Here is a 12,500-nt window from a genome sequence, read left to right on the forward strand (position 1 = left end):
CTTTTAGATTTTACAACAAATCACGTGACGTCGGCAAGCCAATATCTGCACAAATTCCGACGATGGAGCTCAATTCGAAACACGCCAAATGGAGCGAGAGAACACTTCGATCTAGCCGCCTTTCTTTCAAGGTAAAAAAGTTAGTAGTAAATTCAAAATCACGACCAAAAAATGAACGAATTTGGCTGGAAATGGGTTTTTCAAAAAAGTCTCAGAGATTGCCTCTGGAGTGAATTGGGGTGATGTAGCAGCTTTCGTAACGTATAATGTGATTGGCTTGCTACCCGTAACCCAAAAACAAAAGACCAAATTAAGAATTGAAACAATTATTTAGACTTAAAAAGACAATAGAAGCTGCTTTCAATACCAAACAACAGCAGGCTACGAGAGCTGCTACACTACTGCTACATTGTAGGCGACGGCCGCACAAATTATTTCTTGTTGCCGCAAAATACAAAGGCAATTCCGGTTCGGTGACGCTATGACGTCAAGTTAGTTTCTTGTGATTGGTCATTGGGCTCCTGCGGGAGTCTCATTCGCGGGAAATTGAATTTAAAAATAAATACGTCTGTAAAAACGCTATGACAGGAATAAAGCGCCGTTTTTTCGCTCCTGGGGCCCCATTTCTCGAAAGTCCCGAAAACTTTTCGGGCACGAGAAGCCATTTGTGAAACTGCCAACCGCTTGTTTTGGAAAGCCGTTCTTTTAACATGTTTTCAAGCTAACTAAAATAAATATGTCTGTGAAGTTTGACGACTTAAATCCTCTCCATTCTTGAGATACCAAGGGAATTGTGACACCCGAAACGGCCCGTAAAATTTCTGAACTGTCGAAAAACGGGCCCCTGGTCATGGGTTCCTGGCTAATGTATGCGTTATTAGTATGCTTTAAAAAGAAATTCTAATGAGACGTTTTTAAAGATCATACACATGACTATTTAATCATGGTCTGTTTCGCTCATGCGTTATCAAGTTTTTGAAGATTGCTGCCTCTGTCCTATAGAGTAATCTAATGTATTTTCACAAGTCAAAAGAACTATAGCATCTTATTTAATAATAATAATTATTATTATTATTATTTGTTCTAATACAGTGTTTTTTTTTCTTTTCCTCCTGAAATTTGTAGGAGAATATGTGGTCTTGGGGACTGCTATCTCGATGGTTAGTTAATTCCTATGTTAACCCTTACCATAGATGAAATCCAGGCAAATTATAACTTTGTATTCTGTTAATTGTGGCTAATAATAATTTTGACGGTGAAAGGAGTCCATGACTAATCGGCGGGTGTAAAGTACAAGTTGCAGAATTTCGTTGTAGCTCATAGACCTTATTCATAATTGGTACCTGTTTTATTGTTGTTTTGCTAATGTGTAAATTAGCCTACCAAGCCTCAATTAAGAGCAAGAATTCATTTCAATTTACTGTATGGTATCGAGACTTGGTAGGCTAATTTGCATTTGGACAAAAAAATTATAGATTGACTATAACTGAAACAATGATGACCTGCAACCCTAACCTGAAACATTATGGTATGTTGACGTTGCTTTTAATGCTCTGAAACCTGCAACCTGCAGTTTACATCCTCAACACGACTAATAGGATCCTGCGGGGATGATAACCATGGTGACGACGAAGATGACAATAACGATGATGATGATGATGAAGATGATCATGATGACGATGACGATGGTGATGATGACGTGATGATGACGATTATGACGATGATGAGCTGATGGCGATTATGATGATGATGAGCTGAGAAGATGATGATGATGACGATGGTGATGATGATGATGATGAATGATGACGATGATGGTGACGATGGTGATGGTGACGATGGTGATAATGATGACGATGACGATGATGATGATGATGACGATGATCATGATGACGATGACGATGGTGATGATGACGTGATGATGACGATTATGACGATGATGAGCTGATGGCGATTATGATGATGATGAGCTGAGAAGATGATGATGATGACGATGGTGATGATGATGATGATGAATGATGACGATGATGGTGACGATGGTGATGGTGACGATGGTGATAATGATGACGATGACGATGATGATGATGATGACTATGATCATGATGACGATGACGATGGTGATGATGACGTGATGATGACGATTATGACGATGATGAGCTGATGACGATTATGACGATGATGAGCTGAGAAGATGATGATGATGACGATGGTGATGATGATGATGATGAATGATGATGATGATGGTGAAGATGGTGATGATGATGATGATGATGATGATGATGATGATGACGATGATGATGATGATGATGATGATGAATGATGATGATGATGATGACGATGACGATGATAGTGCTGATATTAGTGACGATGCTGATGACTTCAATGATGACATTTATAAAAAAAATCTCCAACAAGGAATTTAACGCAGAATCTCCGCTATTCAAAAAAGTAGCGATCCGATAAAACAACATCTCGATTATATTTTCTCTTTCTTCAGGTCTTGCTGCTTACAACGTCCCGTGTAGTGACTGGGGAGTGAGTATAGATGATGCACGTGGATTAACAGCAGCGTTCACCCTCGCTCATGAAATGGCACATAAGTAAGTAATGCAGCAATTACCTTAAGGGCATGCCCTTGCTTATCTATATAAGTAACTTTCCCGTGTCAACAAAAATGCCGAAGTACCGACTGAATTAATGAAAGGTTGATCAAAGAAAGGAATCCATGAATTCGGGGTTGCAAAAAACTATTTGGAGTAATTGCTTTAAAAATTGCAACTACCATCATAACGCCAGATTGGAGAATTTAGTGCGTTAGTTGAAGCTGGGGCCTATGACTATCAGCGAACACCTTGTACCCCTAGTTTGAGTAGTCGCATTTTTAATTAACCCAGTTATTTCTCGTTTGCTGTATATTTCCCGCCAAAAATTCAAAAGTTAATTCATGCACATGTGACGTAATCAAATAAATACCATTTATTCGTCAATTTCACCTTACTTGGCGGTAGAAGTCTTTCTAAACATAAATTGTTGGGCCAAACAGAAACTCCAAAAAGAAACAAGTGAGTTGTTAACTCCCGCCTCCTTATCGCTCCACTCCTACCCGTCTTCTAAACGTTGTTTTGTTCCCAACGTTCGCGTAGTACGGGAACGCTTGCTAATTGCTACCCACGTTACTCCTATCAAAGAAAGGGAGTTCTTCAAACACAAGATCCCCAAGGAGGCACAGCGTTTCATATCAACATCTGCAGGCTAAAGTGATGGCCATTAGTTACTCCGCCGTTCGTATAGATCATTTACGACCCAGACCATAAATCCTAAAAGTATCAGGATCCGGCCATATGACTACATAAAGAGAGCTTTAAATTAAATTTCTTGCGCCATACTTTTAAGATCTTTGCCAATTAAGTAGTCTCGCAAAGTAAAAAAACTGCGCTCGAGTTTCAGTTAAAGCGAAAGAAAGTATTTCTTTTAGAGGTATTCTGTACCTGGATATCCAGCACTCAGCCAACTCTTCTTGCCTTGCCTTTCGATTGGCTCTTTTTCATAAGCCTTACAGAGACATCAGGCCAAGCAGACCACATTTTCCTAGAAAGGACAGAACACAACACCGTGAGCCCTTTGTTCTTCACTTTGCAAATAAAGTTTGTTAACAGCTACAGCCACCTGCCATAAAGAAAATCATCAGAGCGATTACATTAGGAAGAGTCTCGCGACCTTCTGAGACGATATCCGAGCCATTTTTAACGTTGTTGATTGACCAACAAAGCTGTCAATGCATGGCAAGCGAGGCTACGTGTCGAAGGCTCACGTTTCAGTGAATCATGCAGTCCCGATGTAGTTGTTGTACTTTGCTCTGCCGAGTACATATTTACAGTCTCTTGTTATAATGTGAATTTTTCGGGCTTCTGCTCCTGGAAAATAACAATTCAAGGTGAATTAAACACTCGATTCTCATTTCACGGATAATTATTCTCAAAAATCACCGCTCACCGTATAATTGACTAAATCACGTTTTACGAGGAAAAAACCATTTCACATTTCACGGAAAATAAAAAAAAAAGGCAATTCACGGTTCACGAAAATAACCTTTACCACACTCTTTAATGATCCTGGGTGGTCGTATGGCCAAAGTTGGAGCCATTACCTCGAACACGACAGTTATATACCCTTGCTACTTAGCAGACCTGTCGATTTCCTGTCTCAGTAGAGCGTTGTCCAAAATTGGTCCACAGTTAGATTCACGTTGTTGGTCTTGGCGTCACAAAGTGATCCCCTCTCTAACCAGAACTCTAAACAAATGTCAATGCATGAAATTCTTAGGCTTCTAAGTAAATTATTGTGGCACACTGTGACGTGCATGCAAAGTACAATGATTCGAACCACATTATCAGGTAGTGCGGTCCAGTAGTAAGCGTGCTTGCCTTGAGATCCAGAGATCCCGAGTTCAAAACACGTTCTGACCACTGGTTGAATTTGTTCCTGGTAGTCCCTGGTTCAACTTCTCATCAGCACTTGTAAATAGCCAACTAGCCTGCCTCCGGCCAGTTGGGATTCTCAACATTTGTTGTTGAATGTTCAGTTCTGTCTTGATTGTGTTTCATTGGCCCTGAAAAGCCCCTATGAGGAGTGGTCAATTAAATTATTTTATTATATGAACACCAATAAAATACCAAGTGAACTTTCGAGCAAAAACTTGATATCTTCACACTGGAAGATGACGTGTTATTTTCACATGTGAAAAGATCACTGTTACTATGGTTACACATGAAAATCGCGCCTTTCGATGCCTTTTGTGAAATGATTTAGTGTTAGTTTCATTGGTGTTTATAAAATAAATAGAACATTACATGGCCACTTGGAGATACAAAATTTCTCTTTGAGTGTTGAAAAATATTTCACTCGTTTGCTGCACTCACGCGTTAAATATTTTTGCGTGTACAAAGGGTTCCACATTAATTGACTTCAATTTCAGATTTTTACATAGACGGCTAGCCACTAATACTTTTCTGCAAAAAATAGGAATTAGAGAGGACGGAACATGCACCTTCTGCCATGATAAAAAAGAAGATCTGTTACATTTATTTTGGAGATGTGAAAAAACAAGAACTTTTTGGAATGACCTCTCTATATGGCTCCAGGCCTGCCACATGCTTTCAAAAGAGAACCACTTAGGAATGGAAACGGCCTTAGGCCTGAAGCCAGACTACTCCAATTTTAAACTGGAAATTACATCTGGATTTGCCGTTCGAAAGAACGGTACCCAACCCAAAACAACTTCGTGCTTTCCCTGAAACAGACGTACCAATTGGAAAACAACAAAACAAGAAATTCAAAAAAATGGAATCCACTTCTGTCCCCCCCGGAACGAGTCTCCTAAACCCTTAACCTTGAATTTTTAAATATTGATTCCTCTATTTTAAAACTATAGTTATAAACGTAACCATAACGGAAAAAAATGGTCGTATTTTATTTATTTATTTTTTGTATTTTTTTTTTGTCATGTCAGAAAACATGTACCGGTAATTATAATGCAATTTGTGCTTGGTAGTGCTGTAATTCATGTCACCTTCGTATTGCAATACTTATTGTATTGTTTACTGTAGTTTGCAATGTTTTATGGTGTAACTGTGCGTATTTAAAAAATAAAATTATTAAAAAAAAAGTAAAATATTTTTCAACACTCGAAGAGAAATTCCGTATCTCTACGTGGCCATGTAATATTGTCTATATCCCTTATCTTTTTACTATACAGTCGTGGCGTATTGCATTTATCATGAATGCCAGTCTTTACATCCAAGTTCCTTTTTCGGAAATATCGCGTCAAATTTATGACCTGATTAATTAAGGTGGTATAATACCTTAAAAGTGAAAAAAATCTTTGCATTGCTTCAATCATTTTTATTAGAGTCTTAAGAAACAACACTAAGTGAGAGAAGTTGTTTTGCAATATTTTTGGCATCACCTGTTGCCATAGCAACATGACCATCTCATAAAACCCTTCATTTTTTTTAGGTTCCATAAATGGCCGTTTTTATACTAGAGACGCATAATTCGTCTGGGTCGAAGTTGGGTAAAATTTTTTTCTGCGTCTTTTAAATTCGTCTAGTATAAAGACGGCCACAAGACGCATCATGCGTCTGGACGAAGAATTTTTTTTAGTGCGTCTTCTAAGACGCACTAAACTGGAAAGTTCGTCCAGACGCATTATGCGTCTAGTGCCCGTCTTTATACTAGACGAATTTAACAGACGCAGAAAAAATGTTTGCTCAAGTTCGTCCAAGACGAATCATGCGTCTCATATAGTTCGTCCCGTCTTTACACTAGACGGATAACATGAGAGACGCATAATTCGTCTGGACGGATTATGCGTCTCTAGTATAAAAACGGCCAATCTCTGACTTCTAATTAACAACTTGTTAACGTTTCCCTTTTAAGTCTTGGGGTAGGCCATGACTCAGGAAAAGACTGTTCAGGGGGATTCATCATGCACAGCACTCAGTCATCTGGCCCTAATGCCTTTCGGTGGTCTCCTTGCAGCAGCCATAGAATGAAAGAAATATTCAGGTATGTGTGAATACCATTTAACTATTTAAAAAAAATGGGGAAGTCGTTTTTTAGCAAACTTTTAAATTAATCATAAGATGTGTTCGATTGATCCTATTCCGGAACAAGAATACGTGGAGTAAAGATTTAAACGGTAAGTCTGGCGTTTTGAAGGAACAAGGATAATAAAGATATCATCGACATGTTTAAAATAGCATTTCAGCAGGTGTTTGACAATTTCAATGTGAATCTCCATAAAAAGGAAGGATTTCTATCTTCCATTAGGTGTGTTCCTATTCCGGAATACGGTCAATCGAAAGCACCCTTAATGTGCTTAAATTTTAAGAAATATTTCAGTTATCACAAATTCTTAATTGTCTAATGTTTGAGTACAGCCTGAAATTTGGCCTTACTCCGTTTAAAGATAAATTGGTCGCCATGAAAACATCTAAAATCCAACGTTTCAAAAGTCAGCATTTCGATTCATTATAGCAAATGGAGCAAAGGTGTAAATAGTTATGGATGCTTGCAGGTATCAGAAGAGATTCTAGATTTTTGAGTCACAGACATAACACATCTGCGGAGCATTGTATAAACAGCTCGTGCCCCAATTATGGCTGACGTAATCAAATCTGTGGAATTACATGTGATCCAATGATCAGTCGATCGATTAAAGTTTGTATTTTTTTTTTCATAACAATTAGAGGACAATAGAGAATAGATAACAGACAACTGAATTATGAAAAACGAGAAATGAAGTAATTAGTAACTGAGTTGAGGCCCAAAAATGACTCATAATTTTTTTTTACGACGATCACAATTTTTACCAGGGACAATATTTGCTTTCAAAACAAGCCACCGCATGAGTTACCCAGTCCACCTCTTCCTCCAGGGTATTTGTCGAGCAGTGACAAGCAAGGTCAGATGGCTCAAGGGCCAGAATTCCGAGCGTGTCCTTTACCTGCCCTATCTGTAAGTATTTTAAGAGTGGAGTACATGCTTGCATGACGTAATTAGCACAGACAGGAGCTAACATGTCGGAGAGACCAGGATATTTTAGGACAAGTCCAGACCTGACCGCACGGAAGACCATTCTATATCCCTAGGGTAACAACTACAACTTCTGAATTGAAGGCTTGTGATCGGGTGGAAAGGTTTGTGCTCGCAGAAAGAGTAATCCACAAAGGTCTGGTTTCGCGGAAAAATCGATCTAAAAATAGCACAGTCTAAAATTGTCATGACAGAAATATAGGAGCTAGGATTAATATAAGCAGGGGTCTGTATCGATATCAACACAGCTGACGACCCTTACGGTTCTTTCACGACTAGATATCATTTTTCACTTTCGAAATGAAGGATGATTAGTATTTGGTAACTAATTCACAGAATGGTTATAGTCAATCATCTCACAAAATCATGCTAATTATTTTGGTACCGCTTGAACTATCTTGGAGTTGAAAAGGGCATACATGTGACAACTTGCATTGCGTTTCAGCTGAGTCATCTAGAACTCTCATGAATTATTAACCAACCTAGCGTGACATTTGAAATTATCTGCATTTACAGGCCGTATATCACATTTTTTGGCTGCATTAGCACAAGGCTGTCGTTTTCTAACCGGTCAGACAAGAACAACAGTACTGAATATTGAAAGCGTCTTGCAAAATGAGTTGTCTCTGAAAATTCGTACGCGATATTCCAGATAATCTCTGAGCAATTATTCTTTGAAAACTCAAAATTTTACATGCATGGAATCATCAGCTCTTTTGCGAGAGAGGAATCTACCAGTTTTCCATTGCTCAGAATGAGAGAATGAGTGACTCGTTACGAAAGTTAAAAGGCATATAGGTGGAATAAGCTAAACTTTGAGTTGCCTTGAGAGGAATACTGGAGAACTAGCACATACGTAACTGATGGATGGTTTGTTACCAATGGTTAGCCGCCATATCCAGGATATGATATCTCTTGGCTGGAAGTCAATTGGAAGGTGTTTTTTCTTAGGAAAGTAAACCTGATCATTCGGATAAAAGCTCTCAAAAAATAACATCCTCGACTGCAATAGAGCGTCGTCTCTTGCATTTAAGCTGGGGCAACATTGATACGAGGCAACTGAATTTTCCACTTATGATGATAATGATGATGATGATAACAATGATGACGTCAAGGATGATAACGATAATCTTGTGCTCACTACTTAATATATCATTGACAAAAAGGCAATGATCAGGTAAATTAATTAACTAAGTAATTAATTAATTAATTGATTGATGGTCTCAATTAATTCTTCTTCAATGATATTAAATAACAAAGCCGACAACAACGTCAAAGAAAACGTTGCTCCAAAATGTAAATTTCGCCATGGTAACCTTATTGGCAATTAATCGATTTGTTTCATTGGCACGTTTAATGTAGACTAGTGTTTGTCCAGTGTTTGTATCTTGCAATAGGTAAGCTGTGGACCTCTTTACTGCATTACCCAAGGAGGAGGAAGCTGTTACAGTCGTGGAGCACCAGTCGCGGAAGGAACCGTGTGCGGTTATAGAAAGGTAAAGTAGACCTGTAAAGGGTAGAATATTGATTGATTGACCGGTTCTTTAGATGACATGGCGCTTGAGTTACTCATTGACTGACTGACTGATGGATTAATTTCTAGAGAAGTTGTTGATTTGGTTGAATTATTTATTGACTTCACTGCTGCCAGTTCAGTCATAGTTAACATATGAAGATGGTTGTGAAAAAAAAAGTGTATTTGAAGTGTGGGTTGTGGACAGGAGATTAAAATGATCCTCAAACTCAATTACCTGGACAACTTAAGGACGGTGCTTACTAATTCAAAGGTATTTTTGCGCGATTTACTGAACATGCGGGAGAAGCAAATTTTCACAAGTGCTATTGAAATCCAAAAAGAAAATGAGTGTAACCACGCAGTTTTCGATGATAATTAATAAACAATATTTGTAAAAAGCTCTAAAATACAAAACAATGTATGGCGTTCTTTTCCAAATTGAAGCTTAATTATCTCTGAAAAATGCATGGTTACCCCCAATTTTCTTTTTGGATACCAAGAGCACTTGCTAAGTTCTGATTTTTCTGCATAGTTTTGAACCGCGCAAAAATATCCTTGTGTAAATAAGCACCACCCATGGGAAATCCGAGTATCTCGAGATGCGCAGAACATATGCGCAATAACAATAGTAGGCACCGTCCTTAAGCAATTGTCCAAATAAGCGTTCATTTCTTCCATTCATCATTTCTTTCATGGGAACAAATTACCTTCTCCCGCGGCTGTGTGGCTTCATCGGTCAGTAGGTAGAGCATTGCACCGGCATCTCAGAGGCCATGGGTTCAAATCCCATTGAAGTTATCTGAATTTTCCAATTGTCACATGTGCAAGGAACACCTCAATCTTTCGTCCATAACTCTCACTTCAATTACACATTTCCTTCATTCATCATCCCCTTCACGAGAATGCAGGGGCCCAATAAATTGACCTTCTTCCAACAGCTTCACAGCGCAGTAAGTTGTTAGATCATTGCAATGGCATCGCAGAGGGTCATGGGTTCGAATCCCGTTGTAGCCACTTAAATTTATCACGTGTCTATAGAGCGTTTTCACTCACGTGACCAGCAGCCATGTTGTATTACTGAAACAAAGGAAAGTATTTGCATAAAAATAGAGTTCATTTCCCGGAGGATTAGTTTGGTACACCATCATGGCCGCCATTGCTTTGTTTTGGAACACCAACATGGCCGCCGTGACGTCATGTGAAAATGCTCTAATAGAGACAACTTGCTTAATTTACCCAGATAAGTGCGAACTCATTTTAGTCCTTCGGAGATTGAAACCTAAGAGGTTTACTTGGGCGTTTGCCATTTGCGCGGGAAATCCGGTTGGAATGAAACGCTCGTAATGGCACGGGATTTTCGCGGTGTGGCGTTTCGCCAGGCCCGAGTCTGTCGCGGCTAGAAGAAAACAAGGACAAATCAAAGTGGCGGCTGCATCTGCAGCGTGGAAAGGCGGGAAAAGAGGCCGAAGTGAACCGGGTCGAGTGGGAGTTTAGAAATGGTAGGAAAAGAGGAATACGTCTGAGGATTTCCATCTTTTTCGGAAACTTTCCGGTGGAATGAGCTGTACCATTTTAATTCCCAACTAGAATTTTCGATTTTTGTTGACAAATGGTAAACACGTGCACTAAGTTGTCTTACATTTCTGCTTACCGTTTTGGCCTTAATTACTTCTGCACAAAACACAATCTTTTCTGGTTTGTGGTCGATAACTAGATTGTCGTGGTTACAGAATGCAGTCAAATTTACATGAGCTTAGTATTCAGTGTTGTGGTCGATCGCTGAATCATTCCAGAAATGAAACGATATTGGGGGAGGGAGAAGGTTGTGGGGGGGAGGGGGGGGGGAGAGATTTTGACGGCACTTGCATTTGTATTTGAAAGTACTGTGTGGCTATCTTGAAATCAAAGTCTCCTTTAATTTTAAAATGAATTTATTCGGTTCTTTTTCAAGTGGTGTCGTGCTGGTGAATGCTCTGACGTTGGGTCCGGCTTTCCTGCACCCCAGGATGGTGGGTGGAGTTCCTGGGGAACATACGGCGGATGCTCAAGAACCTGTGGTGGCGGAGTCAAATACAGAAGCCGAAAGTGTAATAATCCTCAGTGAGTCTTTGGAATGAATTTTTCCTTGCTGGTTTGGTTTGCTCCCTGTATGTGCGACACAACACTGGTTTTATTTCAATTGCGTGACGCTGCTGTTATTTAGTGACGTTCTTCGCAGAACAGCAAGGCTGAAAATTCTAGAAATAACAATGTGACGTGACATGAAATGATGTGTAGTGACACCTTATGTAGTGTCATGTCAGGTCATATCGAGTCAAATCACTTTATGACAGATTATAGCACTTCAGTTTATGTCACACAAAGAACGGCAGTGTGATCATATCCAACTTCTGGTAAATTAATGCCATGTCAAGTTACGTTTTCTTATATGTTTTGCCAGTTATCTATGTTTTGTTGGATTTTGCTATCCCCATGTTTTTTTGTTTGTTTTTTCGTTTTCCAGGCCAAAATACTTTGGAAAAGGCTGCAAAGGATCCAGTAAAGGACATTATATGATGTGCAACACTCAGGTATGCTAACGTTGACACGTACATAGGTTGAATCAGGGTTCCCTCCTCGGAAGGTGTAATTTTGTAAAATCCAGGAAAAGAAGAGATCCGCCTTTCCCCGTTTTCTGAATTTTTGGACTACCGACTCGAAAAGAAGGTTTACGATGCCCCACCCCTCCACCCCTCTCAACAGTGAATAATTGTTCAGAAAGATGCGCCAATATCCCAACGGTGTCTTTAGTTAGCTTTGTTTAGACACTCCGTGAACATCGGTTCAGAAATTTATTATTCAAAATAAATACAGATTCTTAAATTAAGCCATTTTCACATTCGGCCTTGATTACAGTCGAATTTGAATCCAATTAACTACAGTACGTGATTATAATGGAATTATAACTGTTTCAAACAACCTCTTGGGGGCTGTTTGAAGTAATTACAGTACGTAATTGAACAGAATTACGAAAACGTGGTGGTATGAGCAGACGAAACTTCCAATCGCTTTATGGAGCAAAGATTTGGATTTGCTTATCTTTGGTTTTCTTCTCGCCTCAAACAGCAAGGCGCGATACGGCGCCATTTTGTCTCACACTGCCAGGTTACCCGGCCTATTGTATTTGAATTTTCGCAGATGTAAACAAAACAATAATTGAATGAAACTTGAATGAAGTATGATAGCCTGAATTATACTTCAGTTGATCATAATCAACGTTGAGTGTGAACACGTCTTTTGATTGCTAAAAGGTCATTTGGCTTCATTAATCAGTCTTATCCTTATTACTTAAACTTAAACTTAAACTTAAAACTTTAATAAATACTCCCAAAAAAGGTTTTTCAGTACCTAT

At 39.0% G+C, this 12,500-nt stretch overlaps 1 protein-coding gene across 1 annotated transcript in view; it reads left to right on the forward strand.

The window, feature by feature from the left end:
- The window catches only part of LOC138023114 (A disintegrin and metalloproteinase with thrombospondin motifs 16-like), a 63,506-nt gene that overhangs the window by 17,536 nt on the left and 33,470 nt on the right, over window positions 1–12,500 (forward strand). Inside the window, exons 7-14 of the mRNA XM_068870146.1 lie at window positions 1–131; window positions 1,126–1,160; window positions 2,495–2,597; window positions 6,436–6,564; window positions 7,374–7,515; window positions 8,991–9,089; window positions 11,061–11,209; window positions 11,613–11,679. The exon at window positions 1–131 is cut by the window's left edge and continues 3 nt beyond it. Coding sequence (XP_068726247.1) covers window positions 1–131; window positions 1,126–1,160; window positions 2,495–2,597; window positions 6,436–6,564; window positions 7,374–7,515; window positions 8,991–9,089; window positions 11,061–11,209; window positions 11,613–11,679 — 855 coding nt within the window. The remainder of the gene's footprint in view (window positions 132–1,125; window positions 1,161–2,494; window positions 2,598–6,435; window positions 6,565–7,373; window positions 7,516–8,990; window positions 9,090–11,060; window positions 11,210–11,612; window positions 11,680–12,500) is intronic.

Source organism: Montipora capricornis, chromosome 11 (genome assembly GCF_036669925.1).
Source record: "Montipora capricornis isolate CH-2021 chromosome 11, ASM3666992v2, whole genome shotgun sequence".
Classification (NCBI taxonomy): Eukaryota; Metazoa; Cnidaria; class Anthozoa; order Scleractinia; family Acroporidae; genus Montipora; species Montipora capricornis.